Source organism: Agelaius phoeniceus, chromosome 7, assembly GCF_051311805.1.
Source record: "Agelaius phoeniceus isolate bAgePho1 chromosome 7, bAgePho1.hap1, whole genome shotgun sequence".
NCBI classification, from domain to species: Eukaryota; Metazoa; Chordata; class Aves; order Passeriformes; family Icteridae; genus Agelaius; species Agelaius phoeniceus.
The window spans coordinates 35,339,930-35,364,929 of record NC_135271.1 but is presented as its reverse complement, the minus strand read 5'-3'; the positions used below and the strand labels follow the sequence as shown (position 1 = coordinate 35,364,929).

Sequence of the window (25,000 nt, the reverse complement as noted above, 5' to 3'; positions counted from 1 at the left end):
GTGCCAGGCTCCAGGCTGATGCTTTGTGTGCTCCCTGCCAGCGGGGCCGGGACTGGGGTGCAGGACACGGGCACCCCCGAGTTTGTAGACACCCCTGAGGCACCCCAGGCTGGGACAGCCAAGAACGAGCGCCTGCTGCCATCTCATGGCTGCTCACAGCCAGCTCTGTCGCTTGCCCTGCCCCGGCCGGGTTCAGAGCCGGTGCAGCAGGAAAATCCCCGCCCGAGGACTTCTGTGAGCTCCCAGCCTGGGAAACTGAGACCCTGTAGCTCTCACACCCCCTTGGCCTTGGCCTCTTCCAGCCTGCTGTGCTTCGCCTTGCCGGGCAGTGGAACCCTACCACCTCTTTCAGTTTAAAACAATCGCCTCTTGCAAAAAGAGTGAAAACTACGGCTCCTGGTAAAAGGTCTCTCTCTATCTTTCTTATAAGCCTGTTTATATATTGAAAGGTTGCAATGAGATGTTCCCGAGCCTTCTCCAGGTTGCAAAACAAAAATCTCTCAGCCTGTCTTCACGGGAGAGGTGCTCCAGCACCCCAATCATTTTGTAGCCTTGTCTGGCTCATGCAAACCTGCTCCAACAGGTTCATGTCTCTCGCACTGAGGACCCCAGAGCTGCTCTGCTTCAGGTGGGTTCTCACAAGTGTGGAGTGGAGCAGGAGCAACCTTCCCTGCCCTGCTGGGCATGCTCCTTATTTTCCAGTCTCAGACCTGATCTTCAAGTTGTCAGCTCATTTACTGTTTTTGATCGACCAGTGCCTCCAACTCCTCTACAGGCCAGCTCTCCATCCATCCATCCATCCATCCATCCATCCATCCATCCATCCATCCATCCATCCCGCAGACAAAACCGGTACTAGGGTCGCCCCGACCTGTGTTCAGGACCTCGCACTCGGCCTTGTGAAGGGCAGGGCTGTACCACCGCAGCAACTCCCCAGGCCTGTCCCCGGTGCCCCGCAACCTGCTCGGGACGCGGAGCGGGGCACCGTTATCCCGGCTCCTTCCCGCTCCTGCCGCTAGGCTGTGCTCCCCGTCCTCGGACGGCGGGAGCGGCGCGGGCACCGGCGGGGACCGGCGGGGCCGCTGCCAGGGTTGCGGGGGAGGCGGTGCTGGGAGGGGGGGCCGGGAGGGTTGGGTGAATCAGCCCCTCTCAGAGTCTCCAGGAGGGGACTTCCGAAGGGAACAGGCTGGGCCATAACCCATGCAGGCCGGAGGATGCCGCCCGGAGCCGGGGACACCGCCAGCTCCCGGGAGGTCCCGCAGTGCGGGGCCAGCCCAGCCTGGCGACAAGCGCAGCAGAGGCGAGAGAGCAAATGCTGTCTTCAGCCGTGGGGATGTGGAGCTGGGGGTGGCAGGTCACATCCTGTGTGTCACTTTGCCTCAGGGATGCTGTGACTGTATTCATCCCACAGAGCCATTGTCAGGTCTGACCTCATCTCCCTGGCAGGACCTGTGGGTGCAGAGTCAGGCACTGTGGGACCCCCTGCCTCTCTGTCCCTCAGCCATCCACCACACACTGCTTACAGAGGGTCCTGGCTGCTGGTCCTCCTCAGAGGGAGGGACTCCTCCTTTATGTGACCTGTGCAGGGTCACCCAGGAGCTGGAAATCTTTCCCAGAGCTGCATCCACTGACCCCGATTTGCTCTCCCACAGATGGGGGGAGGAAGTGGGGTGTCCCAGGGGAGGGCATCCCTTGACTCATCCCCAGGAAAGCCCAGGCTGTGAGAAGGCTGATCCTGGGTCTGAGGACTGTAAACAGAGCATTGAACTGGAGATAGCCTGTTACATCAACTGTGTGTCACCACACTGTCACTGCCTGAGTCATGAGCCACGCTGGGGCCAGTGGGGCTGCAAAGGGGGACATGGGGAGATCAAGAGGAATGTGCACAGATCCCAGGTCTGGAGACAGCTGCTCTTCTCCGACACAAAGAGCTCAAGTGGGACCCTCTTGGCCCTCTCCCAAAGGTCCCCTTCCCCTCCGTTCCCTCTATCTGACCCCTCAGACCTGGGCAGAGGCCTGGGGGCAGCACAAAGCTTTTGAAACAAGAAGCAAATCAACCAGCATGATGGTGTGTCCCCCACGACCACCATGGAGGGCTCAGCACCTGGCAGAAGGCTCTGATCCAGGCTCCCCTGCCTTGTGCCCCATGGGACCCTGGTGGGCCAGGACCTTCCCTAAGGACGTGAGACTGGGATGCCGGAGAGAACCCGGGGCTGGCATGCTGTTATCACAGGAGACGGGAGGCAGCCCCAGGCTGCTCTCAAGTGGTCCTGGCTGATTAGTGACTTCAAGTGCCTATGGAGTTATTCTAAGTCAAGTAGGAGCAAAGGGAGTCGACCCAAGACCAGCGCCGGGCTTTCCTGGAGTTTCCCACATCACCTCTGCTCCCTGCCAAACTCTCCAAGACGGGGAGGTGTCTCCTCTTTTTCCATCTGCTCTCCCTGTCCATTACTCCTCCTGCAAGAGGCTGTTTGCTCCAGCCTAAAGCAAACCTGATTTTATCTCCTGACTCCAGTTCCCTTGGCTGTGGGCCATGGTGGATGCCTCCCACGCAGAAGTTGTGAAGCCCATGCGGGGACCCGTGCACAGAGCGGGCTGTGTGAGCTGTGTGTGCCACATGACATCATGTTTACAGCCCCGGGGGCCCAAGGACAGCGGCATCGCTCGCAGCCCAGATATGCGTGTCCTTCCCATGGATGGACAGATGGACGTGTGGGGAGCTGGAGCGAGTGGGACTGGACACACACCCATGCCTCCCTGGTGGTTTCAGCTTTGTTGCTCTGCAAGCCAGTTTCCTTGGCCTCAGTTTCCCCTTTGGCCAGTGGAGAGCAGATTCTGTGCTAGCAGTGAGGGTGCACTGCTGCAGCAGCACGAGGTTGGGCCCTCAAATTGTCGTGCAGTGAGAATGGCAAATTTTCTCCCCTTGGGATGTGGATGTTCCCTTCTCTCCCAGAACAGATGCTGTGTGAAACTTAGGTTATTTGGAAAGAGCAACAATGTCCAGAGTTACAGGCTAAAAAGTGCTGCTAGGGCCTTTTCTTTCTCCTGTCTGTCCATCCATCCATCCATCCATCCATCCATCCATCCATCCATCCATCCATCCATCCACACTCGCAAGCAGCTTTCTCACAGCCATCTCTCTATCCATCTCCTGAGCTGTCTGTACACTCATCCATCCATCCATCAACAAATGCATACATTACTCTTCCCATCCAGCCCCCCTTACCTGTCCGTCCTCCTATTCATCCATCCATCCATCCATCCATCCATCCATCCATCCATCCATCCATCCATCCATCCATCCATCCCCCCGCCTGTCAGTGCCCAAGGGATGACCAGCGCTCCCTGAGGGTGTGTTCTCACAGGTGTGTGCACATGTGTGTGTGGGTCATGCTGGCCACGCAAAGTGCTGTGGGCTGTGATGTCCCAGGCCATGTCCAGCCATGGGGCAGGGTCAGGAGTGCTGGCCAGGGGGAGGGGGACTTGTCTAATTTAAGAATGGGCCCTACAGTCGCTGTCAGCACCGGGCTGCTGTCATCTGGGGACAGGTCCTCATCAGCTCTGCTTGCCGCCCGCCAGCCTGACATGAAAGGGCTCTGCACCCCGATAAGGCCCCAGACGCTTGGTCCCAGAGGTGGGCAGCACTGTGGCCAGGCCTGGGGGACCCTGAGGAGTAAGTTCTAGCATGGCTGTTCCCAGATTCACTGTCACTTCAGCACCATGTGGCTTGTTTGTTTGCATCAGTTGGGAGCTCAGCCCTGGGGGAGCACTGGATCATGCCTTGTGTCACCACCATCTCCCACTGGTGACATAACCCCAGGGAGGGCACCCTTCTCATCGTCCCCCTGGCTGCCACAGGCCTGTCTGCTGGCTGCTACCCTGCACTGGAGTCCCCCAGCTGTGAGCAGCCATGGATGGGGACCGTGTTGTTTTAATAAGATCATTCTGCTCCTGCCGTGAGGTCGCAACCCGGGCTTATGACATCACAGTGCGCTGCCATGGAAATGCCGGGATGTCACAAACACAGCTCGATGACCTCACTGCAGGAGCAGGAGAGGAGGCCAACGTGGGTTTGATTGCCAATGTCCTCAGGAATAAAGGAGGGGAGGGACGCTGGGAAAGTATGCGGCCGCTGAGCACCGGGGTGTTTGGGTTGGAAATCGCCACGCTTTCCCCACAGCGGGAAAGGCCCATTACTTCCTCCCCTGTCCGCTCCCTCCCAGCAGCCAGAGCCCCCCCCAGCCTTGTGGCCGTGGGGTAGGAGGGCTGTTGGAGCAGGGCACCCCCATCCACACCCTTGGGGCTGCATGGCTGGGAATGAGAGACAGAGCTCAGCAAGTATCAGAGCACCAGCCTAGAGGCAGAGGGAGTTCAGTGGGGGGTGCAGGATGGGCCACTCAGGGGATGCTTTCTCCCACAGGCAGGCTGTGGATCCCTGGGGATGCTGTCACAAGAGGCAGAGTGGGCTGGAGTCCTGGGGAGGTCTCCTCTTTCTCAAGAGGACTTCAAAGTCACACTGCTATATGGAGATGATTCCCCAACACAGCACCCTCAAAACTGGACCTCAAAGCACCTCTTGGCTGGGCCCAAAAACTGTCCCTTCCCCAGTCCATAACCAACAACTTCTCCTGGGGACCCCAGGCCCAACTGGGGACCCCAAAGCCCCTCTGTCCCATCACCCCTTCCACAGCTGAGTTCTGTGTCCTTTGCCACTGGGAGAAACAGGACTGCTTGGGGGGCACCCGTCCCCCCAGCTCTCTGTTGCAGGGGTGCAGGGGTGTCTGCTCTCCCCCTGCATCCTCCATCATTAATTTCCATCAGTGGCCAAGTGGGGCCGGGGCTGCCTGGGGGTGGCCGAGGAACACGGCGCTTTCCCCTGATAGCAAAAATAAATACATTAAAATTCTTGCAGGAGGCAGAAGAATGCGGGACGGCAGGAAAAAATTGTTTTATAATTTGTAATAACACAAAAGCCGGGGGGGGGGGGGAGTGAGCTGCGAGAGGCGAGGAAAGGCAGAGACAAAGAATCAGCTGTGATGGTGGAGGCTGCTTCAGAGTGGCAGTGGCATCCCTGTCACCCTGGATTAGTACGACCACTGTCACCTTGTCCCCTGAAGTACGTGTGCCTTTGGGTCTTGTTGCAGAAGGGGAGGAAGCAAGAAAATTACTGGGGCTGAGCGAACAGACAACCACTCCCCACCTGCTTAAGCAGGTCTCAGCATCTCTGTGCCTCAGTTTCCCCTTGCTAAAGGAGAATTTTTATGCAGCTGTGAGCAAATCTGTGAGATAGATAGGGGCAAACTCCTGGCACACACCTCATCCCAGATCCTCTGACCCAGACACAGGGCAAGAAGCCCACCTTTGTCCACTCTGCCCCACCAGCCCCTCTAAGTGGGCTTTGCCCCAGGACCCAGACAATGGGGCCAGCTCCCCTAAGTGTGCTGGGGGCACGGCAGCCCCCCCGGCCGCCTCCAGCCTCTCGCAGAGCTGACATGATAAGGCGAGTCGCTGAGCACCAGCCGCACCTGCTCGCCGAGACGGCACCCCCGCCCCCCGCTCCCCTCTTCGGGGCAAAATCAAAGGGATTTTTCTGCCCTTAGGAAATCAGATAAAGGCTTCTCACCTGCCCCGCGCTGCCTTTGCGAGGAGGCCAGGCGCTAGGGGCGGAGGGACAACAGGCACTTTCAACACGCCGGCAGATGAGCCGTGCGCTGCGGCGAGCGCTGCCGGCAGGGCTGGGCCCCTGGGCACGGCTCAGGCCCGGCCAGCCGCAGCAGGGATGTCCCCTCTCACCAGCTGCGGCTGTGGACTATCCCCCAAATCAGAGGTGATGGGGTCCCTGTAGAACAGCTTGCATGGAGGTGGTGGGTGAAGGCAAAGGCAACAGGGACAGGTGCTGCATGGTGCAGCAGCCCAGAGGCAGTGCCCAGCTCAGGGACTGAGCCCATGTCCCTGTGTCCCCGTGTCCCCATGCTGTGGCCAGGGCAGCTCAGTGCTAGTCACCATGCCAAGGGTGCAGACCAGGAGCCCATTTCCTGTGTGGGACAGCAGAGAAGGAGCAGGTGTGAGTCCTCCAGAGGTGGTGGGAGTCTCTTACCTCCTGTGCCCAGGAGGGAGAGCATTGTGCCAAGGTGCTGATAAAGCCTGAGTCATTCACCACCGAATGCTGTTAGCAGGGAGCAGACATGCCCAGGTGAAGGGATGAAACCCCTGGTGATCAAGGCAAGGGGAACAGTTATGGGCAAGCCAGGGGCTTGAGGTGGGCAAGGTGTGGGAGGCCATGAGGGACAGAGCACAAATAGCTGCTGGAGGGAGGGCTGATCTCACCAGCAGCAAGGGTGCTCTGCTTTGCCCATCACGAGTGGAAGACACCTCCTTTTCCTTTGGGCTAACCCAGTGGGCTGGCTGGTTGCTCTGTGGAGCTGGGTACAGCGATCAGGTGAGACTCCCCCAGGGTAGATCCTCTCCCAGGATCCATGGCCCAGATGCCTCAGGGCTGGGAGCTGATCCCCAACCTCTGATGGCAGCCATAAATGGTACAAGAGGAATCAGAGATGCAGAGCACTGGGCTGAGCGCTAGAAAACCATTCCTGAGGCTCCTCTGTGGGGAGCATTGGTGTGGCAGGCTATGGGCTCCTCCTGTCCCCAGCTGCACAGCCCTTGTGTGGCCCCCTGCTGCCTTCTGGGCATGTCAGCTTCCTCCTGCCCCAGGCAGCTCCTGCTGCTCCTGCTATTATGAGCTGGTGCTGGGAACTGTGTCTGCTCTGGGTCCCCAGCACCTGAAATGAAATCACTATAAACAAGATGTCCCTCACCACACTCTTCTCCTGGTCTCCCGGTTTCCTTGCTCCTAGGGCTGGCTCGATCATTCTCCTGTGTGTCCCTCTGCCCCAGGCATGTCTCTGCAGAGTGCTGGAGCTAAGTGTGGGGAGATGCTCCTTAGGGGTCACTCCTCCAGCTTTCCCAGGTGGGACAGACTGGTCTGAGGACAGGCAGGGTCATGGAGCCAGGTTGTGCCAGGCGAGCCCAGACAGGGACAGGGGCCGGGCAGGGCTGTGCTGGGGGCAACCCAGGGGCGCCAGGTTTGGGCAAGGCCATGCCAGGAGTGTCAGGGTCGGGCAAGAGTGTGACGGGAAGGTGTCGGGGACACCTCGAGGCCACGTCGGGTTTGACAGGGCTGCGGCAGGACCCCGAGTGGAGCCGGGCAGGGCTGTGCCAAGCAGGGCTTTGCCAGGCATGTCCGCAGCAGGTCCGGGGCTTCGGGGGCAGGGCTGTGCCAGCCAGATCCGCAAAAAGGGCTGCACATTCAAACGCGGCGGCGGGACGCGGGGCCAGGCGGGCTGCGGCCACCGTCCTCTACCGGAGGGTGCCCGTGCTCGCATCGTGTCCGTGGCTCTGCGCTGGGAACGAAGCCTGGCACCCGGGAGTCCCCCCGCCCGGCCCGCCCTGTCCGTCCCCCGGGCTCCGGTTTCCCTGTCGGAGCAGATGCTTTCGCAGCCCCGTCCCTCCTCCTTCTGCGGAGCAGCCTCCGCGCCGCGCTCCAGCCGCCCGGAGGTGCCTGCCCAGCCCAGCCCAGCCCAGCCCGGCCCGGACGGCCCCGCCGGCCGCGCTGCCTGCCCGGCCCGGCCCGGCCCGGCCCGGCGGAGGGAGACAGCGGGCACCCACCCGCCGGGGCCCCGGCCGGACCTCGGGGGTGCCCGGCTCCCGGCCAGTGGCGTGGAGCGAGTTCGACGCTTTCCTCAGTCCTGGCAGGATGCTGCCTTCCTCCCGGACCCAGCTGGGTCTCTTCTTCATCCTCCTCTGCCCCGCAAACATCATCGGGCTCTGGTGGTGAGTAGGACATCCCGCGGGGGGAAAGCAGGAGGGCGCGCAGGGTATCTCGATCTCCGGGGGCAGTCCCCCCCCAGCTTGGGGACAAAAGAGTCCCCTACACCCAGGCACCACTTGGGTTGGAATTGCTGCTCGCTGGCTGTTCTGGTCCAGACTGGGGCACCCACATACTGTCAGGGTTTGGGCACACAAGTGTGCTGGAGGCAGCGGCTGGGGGTTCCCCAGGAGTACAGGGTGCACGGGTCCTGTGGTGAGAGTTGCACTTTGCCTCCCCGCACCCCCAGCCCACTGCCTGGGAAGCTTGCATGCCTGAGGGGTGGGCAAGGGGGCTTAGTGGCTTCCAGACCCCTTCAATAAGTCAAATTTAATTAAAAGCCTTAGGGTCCCTACAGTGTCCCCCCTGAATGGTGGCCCGGACACAGCAGGGACAAAACCCCTATTTGTAATGGTGCCCTCATCAAAGGCAGAGACGGTGCCTTGCAGGATACCAGAGGGGGTGGGGGATTCATTACAGGCACAGAACTGGGACCCAGCCTTGGAAAGCCCAGGTATCTGTCGAAACATGAACTATTTAAATCTATTAAGAATTTCACCCAGCCTGTCTTTATCCGGTTTTAAGTGCTTAGATTCCAGCTCCCCGGCGTGCCGTCCGGGCTATCATTCATTATCTGAGGCTATTCGTCTCCACATTGTCACACTCTTTTGACCCCTAAAATAAAGCTCTCCATAAGCCTTTCCCCTCACAGTCCCCTGCCTGCCCACCAGTGATTTATTCCACATCTCCATTCCCTCTCCTAGCCCTGGCTCCAGGGCTGCACTGGGGGCCTTTGTGAGTGTAAATGGTGCTGTTACAGTCAGTTGTACATCAGCTGAGAGTTTGTCCCTGGAGCCCAAGCGTTGAGTTTATTGCCAGGCAAGGGTTTAATGTGGGGCTGAGAGGGACTTGCCTTGGGTTTTTGTGCTAGAAGAGGGGAGAGTGAGGTAGGGCAAGCCTGGCCAAGGCAGGGTGCTTGTGGAGGGTCTCCATGCTCCGTGCCACCCACCTCAGGGTAGCTGTGCCATTGCAGGGCATGTGCCATCCTGCTGCTGTTTCTTCCTGGCTAATTCTCAGACACACACACACAGCTGTCCCTTCAGCTGTCCATGCTTTCTCTGCCCCATCCTCACCAATATCTTCAAGTTCATGGTGCTGTACTCTAGTTTTGAGGACATCTGTCCATGACTGGAGCAGGTAAAGGTGAAGCAGAAGCTCATTTTGCTGTCATTTCAGGGGCAGGCAGACAGCACCAGCCAGAGCTGGATATGGGGTACTGGTGCCCCTTGCCCCAGGTGCTCAGAACTGCATCTCCCCATGGAGTCTGGGTCCTGCTGGTGCCATGTGTGCACAGGAGCAGTGACTTCAGGAGATTAGCAGGATTTGGCAGAGGAGGGCAAGGGGTCAAACTTGTTTTTTCTTCTTTTAAAAGAAGAAGAAGAAAAGGAACCTTTATTTTAAGAATAATAACTCAGCTGCCTGATGCACGGCGAATGCACTGGGCAGTGGAACAGCTTCAGGGGGATCACCAGCTCACACTCTGCTTCCCTCTGGAGCCAGAGAGCTGGGAAGAGGTGGTGGGTGGATGAGGCCACCAGCGCTGCCAAATGGATGTGCCAGGCTTCCTGGGACCGGGCATAGGAGCAGCTGCGTGATTCATGAACTGCTTCTCTCAGAGTTTGGTGTTTTGGCCCCTGGCTGAGATGATCTCAGGGAGCCCTTCCTGTGTGGGGCAGAGGAGTCTGGGCACTCATGACAGGCATCTTCCCGTGTGCCTGCTCTGGTACTGGTCCCCTCTCCCAGGTCTGGGTAGCACTGGTGTCAGTGGGTTTTGCTGTTGGTGGGGAGAGGTTCAGGGGAGCAGCTGTGTGTTGTGCCAGAGCTCCTGGAAGCCCCAGGACTGGTGGCATTGATAGAGCTGCTCCTTGCTGTCACTGTCACTGATGCATGGGGACTTTGGTGGCACACCTTTGTGTGTGCATCACTGGGCACTTGTGGCTGCTTAGCCAAGGTGCTCAGCCATTTTCCCCTGGGCAAGAAAGAAATGTCTTCACAACTTCCCCATCCCACCCCTGAGTACATTATCTGTGTGCTGGGTGGGATACAAGGGGTTGCCTGTTTAAGCCAGCATTTTCCCCCACTGACAACCTAATTTGTGACAGGGCTGCAGCTGGGCTGGATCTCAAGATGCAGTGCCAGCCCAGGCAAGCAGAAGGCCCTGGCCACTCACAGGTGGCAGCTGTGCCCATTGGGATCCTGGCACATGGCTGCATCTGTGGAAAAAGATTTAGATGTGGTGTACAAACACTGACACCCTGCTAGTGACATTGTAGCCTGAGAAAGAGCGTCCCCATTGTGTTAGGATGTCCCCAGAGAGACACAGACCTTTCCATGGCAAAAGGGAGCAGGCTGTAGTCAGTGCCAATGGAAGATAGGTCACTCAGGTGCTGCTGGCACCTTGATTAGTGCCAAGCTGCAGGGAGTAGGCTCTCTTTGCTCCCAGCGGCTCTGTAAATTCTCTTTCTTCCTCTTCCCCTATTCTTTACACATTTCTTGCTCAGCTCCTTGTGCAACAGTGATTTCTCCCTGAGCAGGACAGGTAGGGACTGCCTGGGGCTCCTGGGCTGGCCCAGAGGCTGCAGAGATACAGAGCAGGCAAACTCAGTGTCTGAGGAGCCCCAGGCAGGTTCAGGGCAGGATTTCAGCCAAGCCGGTTTGCAGGAGTGCAGAGGCACTCTGGGGATGGGGGCAAGCAAAACCAGCTTCCCTGGTGCCTCTTGTCTGTCCATGGGCATGGCTGAGAGCAGCTGGGAGATGGAGAGGAAAGCAAGGGAGAAAATCATCCCAGCTGAAATGTGCTCTGCTCCAGCTGTGGGTCTGAGGGGGCCCAGAGGGATGGACACCTGCCCTCCATCCCCTCCCCATCCATGCACGAGGGCAGTGCACCTCCAGCTTTTCTTCAGAGGTGCTCAGAGAGGACCTCTCCCACCAGCCCCTGTGGCTGTACCCATGCTTGAGGGGGTCCCAGTCCCATGTCCCTCAAGCCACACAACCTGTGTGACCACCCAGCAGTGGTCTCTCCTCTTTCCCTGCCCAGCTCCCACACTGCAGGGCTAGAGCCTGTGAGGGCAGGCTGCTGGGCTGGAGGGCCCTGCCTTGGGGTGAGCCTTGTGAGTCACCCCGGCCTTGCTGACCCACAGCTGCTACCCCACGGCGCCCCACAGACTGGGCTGCCCAGCCTTCCCCAGCATGTCTTCTGCCCTGGGGCAGCACCATATGGGCAGGAATGAATCTCCCACTGGGAGAGCCCCTGCCTGACGCCATCTCCCTGTGCCCTTGCTGGGGCAGCTGCTGACCTGCTGGGTTTTTCAATGGGACAATGTTTCTCTTGCACCCTTTGAGATGGCTACTGGCTCCAGCATTGGGTGACTTGTTTTCTCCCACAAAGGCAGCTGAACTTTCCCCAGTGCCATCCCTTGTCCCTGCTCCTGGTCACATCCATCTCCCATGGTGACACCCAGGCTCCCTGGCCATGCCCTACACATGCACACAGCTGGAGGATCGGTCTGGCCTTTGCATCAGAACCTTGAGTGCTTCAAACCCCCCTCGTGCAGGAGGGTACTGGGCACACTCTGACATCTTTTCAGGCTTTGTGGGGTCCCCCCACAACATGTGGCACCCACATCTGGGCATGAACTAGCCAAGCCCTCGTGCTACCCCAGCTCCAGCCTCTGTCAGCACCCAGAAGAATGAGGTAGTGACCATAAGTGGGTGGACTTCTTTCCTCTTATCCCAGCCCTTCCAGGGTCTGGACATGGCTTTAGGACCACCACCTCTGCAGGTGAATGCTCCCTCCATGCCCCCTGTACCTGCAGCACAAGTTTGGGCAGTTCCTGCTCACGTCAGCCTGGCCTCAGCACGACCCTGCAGCTAGCAGGTCCATGGCTTGGTGCAATGCCATGCCAAAGCCTCTATCCTTTAGGCAGCTCCCCAGCTGTTTGCATGCCATCCTTGCCAAGGAGATGTAAGGAGGAGGGTGGGGAATGGGGGGTCCCCCTTCTCTTCCCAACCCATGGCATTTCCTGCTGCCTCAGTGCCCCGGGTGCTGCTCAGCAGCCAAGCCCTGGCTGTGCCCCCCAGGGCAGTGACTTGCTGCTTACTCACCACACCCCCATGGGCCCCTGCTCTGGTTCCACACCCAGTGCCCCGTTAGTGCCAGCACCCACACATGCCCTGGGTGAGGGGCTGGGTGCCCACCACATGCCTGCATGGGCTGAGGGAAAGCTGGGTGGGTGAAAATTCATCTGTGGGTCCCCCTTGCCCTGTTTGCACAGCTTGGAAAGAGACGGGCTCCCTTTAGGTTTGACTTGTAGGCTGTCACACAGTGTGACATCATTGTGTGGGGTGTGAGGTGACCTATGTCCCCAGGGATGGAGGTCAGCTGTCCAGGGCTGTCACCCTGCAGTTCTTACCTCTCCAGGTGGGTGCAGAATTACCTGTGGGCTCAGAGTGATGACCTGGGTACCCTAGTACCTACATCACCCTGCTGAAGGCTTCTAGAGGCTGGGATAGAGACCTGTATGTGAGGCAAGACACAGCCTTACTGCCCTAGAGCAGATCCCCCTGCCCCACAGGAGTGCCCAGGCAGCAGTGCTCAATGGGTGCAGGCCTGTCAGATCCCACATGGAGCTGGAATGGCCCAACCACTGCTCTCCTGCAGGTGTGACTTTTGAAAGCTGACTATCCTCCTCCTCACTGCATAGTTCTACCAGCCTCACTGCCTTGGCTTCCTGCAAACCAGGACCCCGCTGGGTCCCCTCCATAATGCTCTGCTGGCAGGGGCCAGAAGTCCTGCTCCACATCATCCCCATGCCCAAGAAGAAGATGATGACTTGGCCCAGGCTCCTTGGTCCATGATTTTGGCTGGGAATGAGACTGGGACATGCTGGAAGCCCCATGACCATGAGCTGAGCTGTGAAAGAATGGTGATTGTATCTCTTGGGAGCCCCTGTCTCTGTGGCAGCAGGCACAGCATCCAGAGCACAGGGGTTGCATCAGGAGCCCTGGTGACTCCTGTTTGACGTGTGTCACTGGGACTGGGCTCAGGCTGTGGCTGTGGCAGCCTAAGGGCTGAGAGTGGCAGGGGAGCAGTGGTTTGCAGCTCTTTTTTTGTGCCTCAGTCTCCCTTTCAGCAATGGGGGCTGTTTCCCTTACACAGGGCTGCTGGGAGGTTGGATAGTGGGGCTCACCATCCCACTGGCTTTTGGGGCAAGCCAGAGCCCCCAGCAGCAGTTCTGGCAGGCAGCAAAAGGCACCAGGGGCAGGTGGCAGGGATGCTCTGTGCTGCTGAGCCTGGCTGGGGGCTCCAGGCAGGGGCCGGGGTGCCCCAGGCGAGGTGTGGGGAGCCGGGCTGGCGACCCTGTTCCTTCACCAGGGCAGGGGGAGGAGTGCCCGGCAGCAGAGGTGGGGCACCTTAATTGTAGATGCGGGAGGCCTTGGAGCGGGACAAGCTCAGGCAGATCTGGGCCCTGCGCCGGAGCCCTTGCCAAAGTGGTAGCAGTTTGGCAGCATTTTTCTTGCCCTTGTCTCCCCCCATTCTCTCCCCCCTCTAAACCCTCCAAAGCAAAACAGCTCTTGGGCTCCCGGCAGCCTCCCCGTGCCAGAAAGAGGAGCCCAGCGGAAATTAATATCGCTCTGGACTTAGGCAGCCCACCCCACGCCTGGCCGGCAGGGACAGAAGCTGCTGCTCTCCCGCCAGCCTCGCCGCCGCCTGGACCATGGGTGGGGACCCCCGGTGAGCCGCCCATCACCCCCAGACCCGCGGGGCTGAGCTCTCCTTCCTGGCCTGATCCAGCGGGCCGGGGTGAGCCACAGTTCAGTATTTGATCTGACGGCCCCGGGGGGCTGGCGCATCGTTTTTATATGAGTACAAAGAGTCGTCTCTTAATGAAAGTCCCATCCCGGCTCCCCCTCTTTCCCACTCCACCGGCGGGGGCAGCCAAACCTCCGCCATCCTGCTGTGGTCACAAAGGACAGCAAGCTTGGAGACCAGCATGGAGGCTTGGATCCCTCTGTGGTCATCATGGGATGGGTCTGGACAGATTTTCTGGTCACTTTCTACATGGGCCTCAGTTTCCCCATCTATGGAGGACCTGTACCAGGCAATCTCCGTGATGATTTCCTAGCTGCCCCATCCCTTGCAAAGGTCCATGTGAATCATGCAGCAAAGGGAAACTGAGCTGATGGGAGCAAAGGGACATGGGTTCTCCCTGGCAGGAGTGTGGGCTTGCCTCAGTTTCCCTGCTGGAAGTTCCCTTTCCAGGCTATGCCTCTCTGTTGAGCTGTTTAACCTTCAAACCTCCAGTCAAAGCATAAGGGCTCCTTTTCCAGGCTGTGTGAGAGGGCACATCCTCTCCAAGCCCAGCTGGGGTCTGGTAGGCAGGAGATCCAGGCAGCTGGGGAGCTGACATGAATCAGGGGGATCCTGGCAGGGCTTTGAGCTTCAAACAAGGGGCTTGGAGGGGGTTTGCACTGGGGACAGGATTGCAAGCAGAGTACTGCAGCCTGGTGTCCCAAACACAGCCCCCCAGCTGCACAAGAGTGAAAAGGAAACCCAGAACACAGTTAAACACTGAGATTCAGCTTGTGATTTTTGAGCCCCTGGGGCTTGGCCAGACTATAAAGCTCTGGGTTTGGAAGCTGTGCAGCTGATGCTCTCCAGTGAGTGGGGCTGAAGGCAGCACGGCCGCCCAAGCACTGCTCCCCAGGGAATCCCAGGGAATGTAACCTCCCAATCATCAGGCATATCCTGATCCTGGGGTATGCTGGGTCCAGCCCTGAGCTTCTGTGGGCATCCATGGCCACGAAAATCATGTTGTTGAGCAGGATGAGCTGTGGGCCCACAGGAGCAGCGCTGGAGGCGGGGGTGGGCTGAGTTTAGGGTGTGCTAAATTGGTGTGGCCCATGGCTCCGGAGTTGCCCGTGGCAGAGCTGGAGCACGGCCCGTGCCAGCACGAGGCAGGGCGCTGGAGGCTGCGCAGCTGCACCAGGGAGGGCACTCCAGGCAAAATGTGTGGGAAAGTACAGGAGTTTCTGTAGCCCATGGCACACCGGGGAGCACAGCAGTGTGCTCAGACTTTGCCTTCAGGGCCAGGGAGTCAGGCACCTCGCGCCAGCTGTGCTGGCAAGGAGGAGCTGCCTCTGACGTGGGCCCAGCCAAGACTTGCCCTCCCTCGCTGGCATTGGCAAAGCTGGCAATGCCACCTGCATCCCTCCCTTCACTCCCGCAGCCGCCTGCGGCTCCATTCCCTGGAGTCAGTGCCTGGATTTGGGGAGGTGAGTACAGGATCCTGGCCAGCAGCCGAGGGCCTTTATCAGAGGCAAGGTCACTCTTCTAGTCTCCCACGGGGTGAAGCAGCGAGAACCCGTGCAGAGGAGGAGACTCACCAAGATTGCTGGCTGGGCTCCTTGCTGTGTCCACAGCTCTGGGAGATGCAGCTGCATCGGGCATCAGTCACACGGCAATGCCAGGGCTGGGTTAGATCAGTGCCAGCCCCAAAGAGCAGGTGCTGAGTAGCACAATATTTCTGCCATCTCCCTTGGGGACACCACCATCACCTCCATGGATGTCCCCAGGGGTGTAGAGTGTAGAGTGGTGTGTGCCAGCATACCACTGTCCCACAGTAGGAGATCCACCCAATTCCCCAGTGGATGGACAGGGCAATGTATTGCCTGGATGAGCCACCCATACCTATTGTCCTAGCCCCATTGCATATGTCTCTCTGTCCCCTTGTCACCCGGGCTCAGCATGGAGCTGGCACTGCCCCGCAGCCTTGCTCCATCCCTGGGGTCGGTCTGCTCATGTCCCACCCACACCCTGGTCTCTGCTGGGCTTGGGTGCTGGTTTTGCTCTGCTCGCTGTCCCCTCCTGCAGGGCAGTGGGGAGCCCCCTGGTCATGGACCCCAACAGCATCTGCCGCAAGACGAAGCGGCTGGCGGGGAAGCAGGCAGAGCTGTGCCAGCTGGAGCCAGAGATCGTGCAGGAGGTGGCCAAGGGCACCAAGCTGGGCGTCCGGGAGTGCCAGTACCAATTCCGCTTCCGCCGCTGGAACTGCACCAGCCACAGCAAGTACTTCGGCAAGATCCTGCAGCAGGGTAAGGCCAGTGCTTCCTCAGCTTCCCATTTCCCAGAAAGACCCCAGCCTGGGGAAGCACCTCCCTGGGGCTTCTGGAGCAGAGTCTTGGCGTGCAAAGCTCTGTGTGTGTGTGTGTTTGTGTGTGTGTGTAGGGGGTTGCTCAGTGCTCCCCGGTGCAGTCACACCGAGGTTTTACTGCCGGGACATGTCTCCCCGTGTTGTAATGAAGCAATTACCAATGCTCCCAGACAGTGCGGGGCTTCATGAAGCCCAAGAATGCACCCTCGTCTGGCAGTGATTTACTGCTCTCCCGGGACCCCAGGGTGTGCTGTGGGAAGGGGCCTGGCTGGGAGGCAGTGTGCAGCCCTTGGGAGCTGCCCCTCACCCCGTGGGTGCCCTTCACGTCCCTCCTCCTGGCCTTGCAGGGAGCAGAGGAGAGGATGTTTGTCTCCTGTCCCCGTCCCTGTCCCTGGATGGGCAGCCTGGTGTCACCCTGGGGAGCAGGGCTGGGTGGCAGGAAGGTATGTGCAGCTCTCAGACAGTGGGTACAGCAGTCCAAGCCAGGCCCAGCTGCAGCAAAAATCAGAGCGGGGCAGAGCAGGAGGGCACCTGTGAGTGTGTGAGGGATGGGAAAGCCCTGCCATGCTCCTCAGGGAGAGTAGCTGGGAGTGGATGATGCTCCAAGCAAGAGGGGTTGCTTGAAACACCTTGGGCTGGTAGGTTCACTTAATGGGAAGTGAGTTTAGCCCCGCCCCTCTTCCCATATTTGTCCCTCTGCTATGGCAGATGAAGATGCTGGAGCAAGCCCCAGTCTCCTCAGCCATCACATCTGTTGGTGCTTGGCCAGCCCAAGGCAAGGTGGATATGTCCATGGGCCATGCAGGGGGGGAAGGTGGCATCCCTGGGGGGATTGGAGAGGGCGGGGTGCCCTGGGCACCCAACTGACTGCAGGTACTAGTGGGGGTCAGAGCTGAAGCCTCGAGGGAGACACTGGCCCATGGGAGGGGGATAGGCTCATTTAAAAAGCTGATTTGCAAATGTGGGTTCCCCCCAACACAAGGAGGTGTATTCAGCCAAGAGGCAGAGAGCCAGGGCACATGGGGGACTCTCCTGTCTCTGGAGTCACCTATTGTCACCAAAAACTGGCAGTGAGGCAGGTGGGATCTATGCCAGGCAGGAATCTGTTCTAGAAGTGGGGTGGTGCCAGAATGCAGGGCCAGACCAGGTGGGGAGTGAAAGGTACTGCCAGATGAGCTGCTGGGTACCCAGGAACAGCTCGTGTTGGAGGAGGCACAGGCACATCAAGCATGGGGATGCTGAAGGAGCCACCACGTTGGTCCAGCCTCACTGCTGGAGTGCTGGAGATAAGCAATGTCATAGGGACAGTGGTGAGTTTGAGTCCCTGGCACTCTGAGGACAGCTAGAGGTGTGGCGTTCCCCAGGGCAACAAGATGGGTGTTAGAAGCCCTCAGAGGTGCCAGCAGGCACCAGCCTCCCTGTAAGCCTGCAGGGACTGCAAAGTATCTCAGCATTTCTGGGGTTCCCAGCTCCATCAGATAAACACCTTCCATCCGATATCCTTTTCTATCCAAGGGTGCTGCAAACCTCTCATTCCTGGCCATGGCTTCCCTGGCACAGTCATGGCTGTCCCCTCTTCCCTTGCTGCCACCTGTGCCAGGTGTGGCATGCCAGGGCAGGCTGGCTTGGGGGCAGCCACGTGTCTGGAGGAACTGTCAGAGGAGCGGCACCCCCCCAGGGCCCGGCTGGCAGGGTGGCATGGGGATCTCTGCCAGCTTTGGGCTGTCTGCTGAGGGTTCTGCCAGCCCCAGGTGGGAGCAGGCGGGTGGTCGGGTGGCTTGCAGGGGTGGGAGGGCCCGGGGAGGGGGTGGTACCCCCTTGGTGGCACTCCCAGAAAGGCACTGGTGTGCCCAGCTCCTGCTAACACCAGAGGGATGCAGGTGCTGCGTGGGCTTTTGGAGGAGACGCTCATGGAACTGGTGCCCTGGTATCCCTCTTCCTGCAGCCTCCCCACGTCAGAAGATGGAGGGATGGGACACCCCGCAAAACCCCCCTTCCCCTCCCTGCCCAGGAATCCCCTGCAGGCCGCCCCCCGGGCCAGCCCTGCCCTGGCATTCGGGCGGGCAGGAGCGAGGCTGGCACGGCGCAGGGGGCGCGGGAGCCCCCCGAGCAGGGCGCCGCACCCCTGCCGCCAGAATCCCCCGCTGGCTGCGGCTGCGAGCGGCAGGTCCGGGCAGGGGAAAGATGCTTGGAATTCGTGTCCCGGAGCAGAGAGAGACAGGAGCAAATACTAATAATAAATAATCCTGCAGGGTGGAGGCTGTGCCGGTGGAGAGAGGGGGGCGGGCAGCTCCCCATGGCAAAGAGGGTAGTGGGGGGACAGCAGGCAGCACAGCTTCATCACTGCTGCCCTGCAGAGGGTGAGTGCACCCTCGGTATCCCTCACAGTGTGCCCTTCCAGGTGCCAGTTTGGAGCTGTGGTCGGGATTTTTACTGCTTGGAGGGATATTGCAGGGTAGTGTGAGGAAGCTGTGGGTACCACCTGGTCATCTGGGACCACCCTTTGCTCTCTGAGCTTCCCTTTTTCCTATGGGGCAGCATCCAGACTTGCAAAAGGAGGCGGGAGATTTGTTGCCTCTCCAGAACTGAGTGCAGGAACACTGGCAGGGCTTGACGATCCCCCAGAGTCTTCAAATCTGCTTGCAAGAGGCATCTCGGGCTCCAGGCAGCCTGTTCCAGGGTGGGTGCATTGCCCAGGGAAATAGCACCGAGCACATATGAAGAGGGAGAACGGGGAAGCCCCTGGGATGTCAGCCAGGGGGTGGTGCTTGGCTTGCTGGAGCTGACCCCACATCCCAGCCCTGTCCATTCTCCTGCAGATATCCGTGAAACAGCCTTCGTGTACGCCATCACGGCGGCTGGAGTGAGCCATGCCATCACGCAGGCCTGCAGCATGGGCGAGCTGCTGCAGTGTGGCTGTGAGCTGACACGGAGCCGGGCGCCCCCCTCGCCCACGGCGGGGCCGGGCCCAGAGGGCACCGCCTGGGAGTGGGGGGGCTGTGGGGATGATGTGCAGTTTGGCTACGAGAAATCCCAGCAGTTCATGGATGCCAAGAACAAGAAAGGAAAAAATGATATCCGAGCTCTTATCGACCTGCACAACAACGAAGCCGGGCGCTTGGTAAGGCCCCTGCACTCCCTGTCCCCTGCAGCCCTTGTGCCCCTGCCCAGCCCTCCACCTTCAGTGTCCCCAAGCCATGTACCTGCACCAGCTTTGGCTGAAAGACGACCCAACATCTTTTGGGTATCCTTTGCAGGTGCCTTGGAAACCCCCGGGCCACTCTCCACCCCCAGCCCCTCCTGCAGGCCAGGGCAGCACCACGGGGCAGGGTTTTGGCTGGGGCTGCTGGGCAGCGAGAGAGGGCCCTGAGGGCTGAGCATGGCTGTCTCTTCCTCAGGCGGTTCGCAGCTACATGAGGACAGAGTGCAAGTGCCACGGGCTCTCGGGCTCCTGCACGCTGCGGACCTGCTGGAGGAAGATGCCCCATTTCCGCGAGGTGGGCGATCGCCTGCTCGAGCGCTTCAACGGGGCTTTCAAGGTGATGGGAGGCAACGACGGCAAAACCCTCATCCCTGTGGGCGACAACATCAAGCCTCCCGATAAACAGGACCTCATCTACTCGGCCGACTCGCCTGATTTCTGCTCGGCTAACCGTAAGACGGGCTCGCTGGGCACCAGGGGCCGTGTCTGCAACAGCACGGCCATGGACACGAGCGGCTGCGACCTGCTGTGCTGCGGGAGAGGGCACCGGGACGAGACGGTGGTGCTGGAGGAGAACTGCCTTTGCCGCTTCCACTGGTGCTGCGTGGTGCAGTGCCGCAAGTGCTCCGTCCGCCAGGAGCTCAGCCTCTGCATCTGACAGCCCGGGGTCAGGCGAGGACAATTTGGGAGGCCTCCTCCAGGCTCACAGGGCCCCCCTGGGACAGAGACAGGTGGAGCCGGTGGCAGGGTCAGCGTGGGTGAGCTCAGCTCTGCACTCTGGGGAGTCCTGGCTTCCCCAGAGGGCAGCACAGGGCTGCCTGGCACCCCCATGGTCCCCGTGGCACAGAGCTTCCATAATAAAGCTATTTAAAGCCGTATGCCACAGAGCTTCCTGGGGAGGGCTGAGACGCGCTGACCACCGTACTGGAATGGGCTTAGCCAGAGAGCTGCCTTTTCCCAGCTGTGAGTCCCAGTCAGTCACACTCCTGCCTGCCCCCAGCCCTGCTGGGACCTGTGGCAAAGTCCAGCTCATTTTTTATCTACCCTCTGCTTTTCTCTGTGGTTGTCAAGCCTGGAGATGTGTGTGGATGAGGGCGAGTACTCTCCTGCCCTGCTCTGCTGCTTCCAGTGTGTGAGTGCTCTCCTCCCATCACCCACAGCTGTCATTGCTTGGGGTGCCCGTTTGTGTCCTGCCACCATCTCACCTGGGATGCTTGCAGTCCGTGGTGCCTCCACTCATGCCTCATGCCAGAGGTACATCTAGCTGCCCTAACACTGTGCTGTTGTGCTCTGACTTTCTCGAGGAGACCCTGTATTCTTTTCACTCCAGCCATGTCACTGCAGTCTCCGCTGCAGAGCCTGGCACACAGAAGCCCTGGACAGCGCTGACACTGTTGGCTTGGTGGCATGCAAGGCATTCACTTGGCATGCCATGGGCCACGTGCAACCCCACCTGGGTGGCAGGGTGCCAGGCATGTGTGTCTTTATAACCTGATCAGCCTGTGCCCCTCATGGACAAACACAGGGTGAGGAGCAGCCTGCCTGGCTGCCCAGCAAGGCAAGCTGCCAAGCCTCTGTTCCAGGGGCTCCAGGAATCTCTGAGGGGGTCCCTCCCATGCTGCAAGGAGTCCACAGGAACTGGTTTCTCCAGGGTTACCCAGCACAGGGGTTTAGGCAACTGCAGAGTGGAATGGGTGTGTGCAGTGCCTGCTCAGCTGGCAATGCCCCACTGGGCTGAGGACCCCCAGGGGGACGTCAGCAGGGTGAGAGCCTGGGCAGAGAGGCCCACACTCCTGTGCCTGCCCTCCACCTTGCAGCAGTGCTGGACACTGGGGGCTTTCCTGTATGCCCCTCTTCAGGAAAGCTCTAAGCTGAGGTGGCTGAATCAGCAATGCCCCATGTGCTGGGTACTGCCAGGCAGGGTAAAAGCAGAGCTCACAGTGCTGGGCACACTGCAAGGCAAGGGAGGCTGCATGGGGTGCTGGGGATGCCCCCAGCTTGCCTTCCTCGCCTGCCCCACCCCAGGCAGCCAGCAGGGAAGGGCAGGAGAAGCAGGGTGCTGGTGAACCATTAACTTAGCCCAGCAATCATTGGGGAGGAAGTCTCTAAATCTGTTAGCTGCAGCTTTGCAGCTGGAAATTCCCTTCTGACTTGGCCACAGTGGCTGGGAGAAGGGAGGCACACAGGGCTCCCAGGAACTCCTGTCCCCACGCCCACCCACAGGAATACATGGGTGGGTGTGAGCAGGGTAGGGTGGGTGCTGGTGCATGAAAGCAGCTTGGTGTGTGTGCATGCACAGGTAGCATGTTTATGCTTGTTCATATGTGTGCATGTGAGCTTGTATAACCCATCACTGTGCGTGTGAGCCCCTCGTGGGTGTGTAAATAAGTTGGCCTGTGTGTTTTCCTGCATCTCTATGAATACACAGCAAATTGCTAGTGTGTGTGACAGTGACACTGTCCCACGTGTGCCTGTGTGGGAGTATGTTTGTGTGCCATATTATGTTTTGTCAGGTGTGTCTGGGACACGGAGGACGTGTGTGGGTGCAAAATGGTCCTCCAGAAGGGAGCTGGAGACTTGCAGGAGCTGTGTGCTGGAAGATGTGTGGAGCTCTTCCATAGGCTCTGCAGGTGCCTCTGAACTGGATGCACTTGAGCACACCCTATGGCCTGGACTGCCTGTCAGGAGAAGTCAGTTCAGCAGGTGCTCTGAAACTTTACGTCACCCCTGCTGTCCTCTGGAACCATAGCTGAGACCACCTATAGAGGGATTCTGAAATTCTCTATGAGACGTTCAGAGTCTGGGCTCCAGCCTCCAGCAAGTTTCTTCTCTGCATTCTGTCTCAGCTCCCCCACAATGGGCTGCTTTCATGCTCTGGGCTGCATGGACATGGCTCTGGAGATGTGGCAATGGATAAACCCCTGGGAAGACATTTAGTACTTTTGAGTAAGGTGTCTGACCTGTGTCCTCTCTGCCATTGCCCCAAATCACAGCTCCTGAAGGATGGAGAGCACAGAAGCCAAAAATGTGGAGGGGAAGAACACAGTCTGTGCTTCCCCTCCACATTTTTGGTGGTGGTGCAACTCCTCTGCACATCCACGAGTTACCTCTGCACTGTGTCTGTGAGCTTCTCATGGGTGTGCAAACCAGTTGGGCTGTGTGTCTTTTTCTCTGTCCAGCTGGGGAAAAGGGACAGCTCTTGTGGGGGCTGACAGCTCCTTACCACAGCTCCCTGCTGCTCCTGGTCTGGCAAAGCCAAATCCATTCCTTTGATAGCCAGGAGAAGCCCTGACACAGGCAAATGCTGCCAGTAGCCTGTCAAGGTCTGGACTGTCCCAGTGGTCTGGAGAGGGCTGAACAGACAGCAGAGCCTCCTAGAAGTCTCCGAATTCTCCAGACCTCCACAGCTCCCCAAGAGCTCCCCATCCAATAGAATCCCACCCCAGATTCCTAACACACCCCAGCAGTCCCTCAGGGCAGTTACTTCCCACATCCCCAGAAGTGCCCCTGGAGTCCCCCAGATTCCTAGAAGTCCCGCAGCCCTCCAGGCCCCCAGGAGCCTGCTGAACCCCTCAAACCCCGTCTGAGGAGCCCCTCAAGCCCTCCCGGCCTGGGGGCGCAGCATCCCCGCCGTCGCCATGGCAACCCGGGATGCGGGGCGGAGCGGGCAGCAGGCGGCCGCCAGGGGGCGCTGCGGCACGGCACGGGGAACATGGGATGGGATGGGATGGGATGGGATGGGATGGGATGGGATGGGATGGGATGGGATGGGATGGGATGGGATGGGATGGGATGGGGTGGGATGGAGAGATGCACGGGGAACGTGGGAGTGGGAATGGGGTGGAATGGAAGGATGCATGGGGAACGTGGGAGTGGGAGTGGGAATGGGATGGGGTGGGATGGAAGGATGCATGGGGAACGTGGGAGTGGGAGTGGAGTGGGATGGGATGGGCTGGAGAGATGCACAGGAAATGTGGGAGTGGGAGTAGGGTGGGATGGGATGGATACATGCACGGGGAACAGGGGAGCAGGTATAGGGTTTAGTGGTGAACATGGCAGTTTGATGTTGACAGTTGGACTCGATGATCCGAGAGGTCTTTTCCCACTGAAATGATTCTGTGGCTCTGTGAATGTGGCTGTCGTGGGGGCTCGTGGAGGTTCATTGGGTTGTGCAAGTAGCTGTGCTTGGGGTGGACATTTGTGGGGGGTGTGTATGTATGGGTGTGCATGGGGCAAGGGGCACAGGAGTGTGTGTGTGTGAGTGTGTACAACCCCCTGATTCCCATCCCCGTGCTCCTGTGGGCAGTGGTCAAGCAGGACTCTGTTCTGGGGGGGCTGGTGAAAGCCAGGAGTGCACAAGGGTGGCTGTATGGGTGCAATAAGGAGCTGGAGAGCCCGGGGGTGGAGTTGTAGATGTGCGTGTGTAGCCCAGATCCCTGCTACTGGACAGTTTACATTGAAAAACTTGAAAGATCTTCCCAAGGGAAAAAGAGGAAGTTTATAATAATTGGATAAAAAAAAAAGAGAGAGAGAGAGAGAGAGAGAATCCCAGACCCCTGTAATGTTAATGACTTTGGTTTTTGTTTTGTTTTGTTTTGTTTTCACATTTTCTTTCCAAATGGGAAGAATGCAGTTTTTCCTTCAATTTCTCAAGTTAAAGACAGCTGGACAGATTAATTCAATCAAATTTGAAAAGGAAAATCTCTCTGGACTGAGACCAAAAATAGAATATTTTTGCTCCCAAAAAAGAAGTACTTTAGGAAAGTTTGCAGTAATGCAAATAGGTCCTAAGAGGGGGAGGCCAAGATACCTGGATACCAGCTCAGCCAAGCTGAGTGGTCAGGCTTGGACAGTGGCACCCAACAACTGTGTCAAACCCCTTTCCTGTGGTTGTGCTGCCTGCTCACTGCTCGTGGCTGAGCAGGGGCTGCCTGGCCAGCAGCAGAGCTGGGTTCTGGCCAGGGCTCCTGCCTGCCCAGCCTTGCTCTCCCAGGAGGCCTCTGACTCTCCTTCTCCAGGCTCTGCTGCTCCCTCCAGGGAGCTGCCTGTAACTGTCCTGCTCTGCCCTCACTCCATTTCCAGTGACAGATGTCACCCGGGCAGCCATGAGGAGGACACATCAACCCCAAGTTGCCCAGGAGGGCCTGGCTCATCCCTGCCCATCATGGGGGTTCTGCTGAGCCAGCCCAGCTCCTCCTGGCTCTGCCCCGTTTCTGGGACTCTGGTGTGTGCAGTGGCTGCCTCTGGAGTGGGGCACATGGGTACTGGGGGCTGTCCAGGCCAGCTCTGCTGCAGCATCTCCCAGCACTCAAGCAAGGGAATATTTTGGGACCTAAAGCAGAGTGCAGGGAGGGGTGTGATCTCTCGAGGGACAGGAGATGGGCTGCACAAGGACCCCAGACATGCTCTTTGGAGACACTGCCCATGAACATGAGGGGTCTGTGTCCTTCCTCTTGGACCCTCTCCAACACTGGTGTCTGTGCCCTGCTCTGTCCACACAACCCCAGCATCGTGGGACTGGCTGTGCTGGCCTGGCACACGCTAAGCAGTGTTTGTGAGGGCAGTGGGCTCTGGAGGCTGTCAGGGAGCTGCCTGACACCAGGGCACCCCTTCGATCCCCCACCCCAGAAGAAGGGCAGAGCAGAAGCTCCCTCACTCCTGGGTCCTGTTTCTGATGGCCAACATCTCACCTTACCCAAGCATCTTCCACTCCATGGCCTC

At 59.1% G+C, this 25,000-nt stretch overlaps 1 protein-coding gene across 1 annotated transcript; it reads left to right on the top strand.

Moving 5' to 3' along the window:
* Positions 1-7,622: 7,622 nt before the first annotated feature.
* WNT6 (Wnt family member 6) lies at positions 7,623-20,151 on the top strand. The gene is made up of 4 exons (XM_054636663.2): positions 7,623-7,830; positions 15,798-16,018; positions 18,897-19,198; positions 19,476-20,151. Exons 1-4 carry the CDS (start codon positions 7,754-7,756, stop codon positions 19,935-19,937), a joined length of 1,062 nt encoding a protein of 353 aa, XP_054492638.1. The 5' UTR covers positions 7,623-7,753; the 3' UTR covers positions 19,938-20,151.
* The last annotated feature ends 4,849 nt before the right edge of the window (positions 20,152-25,000 follow it).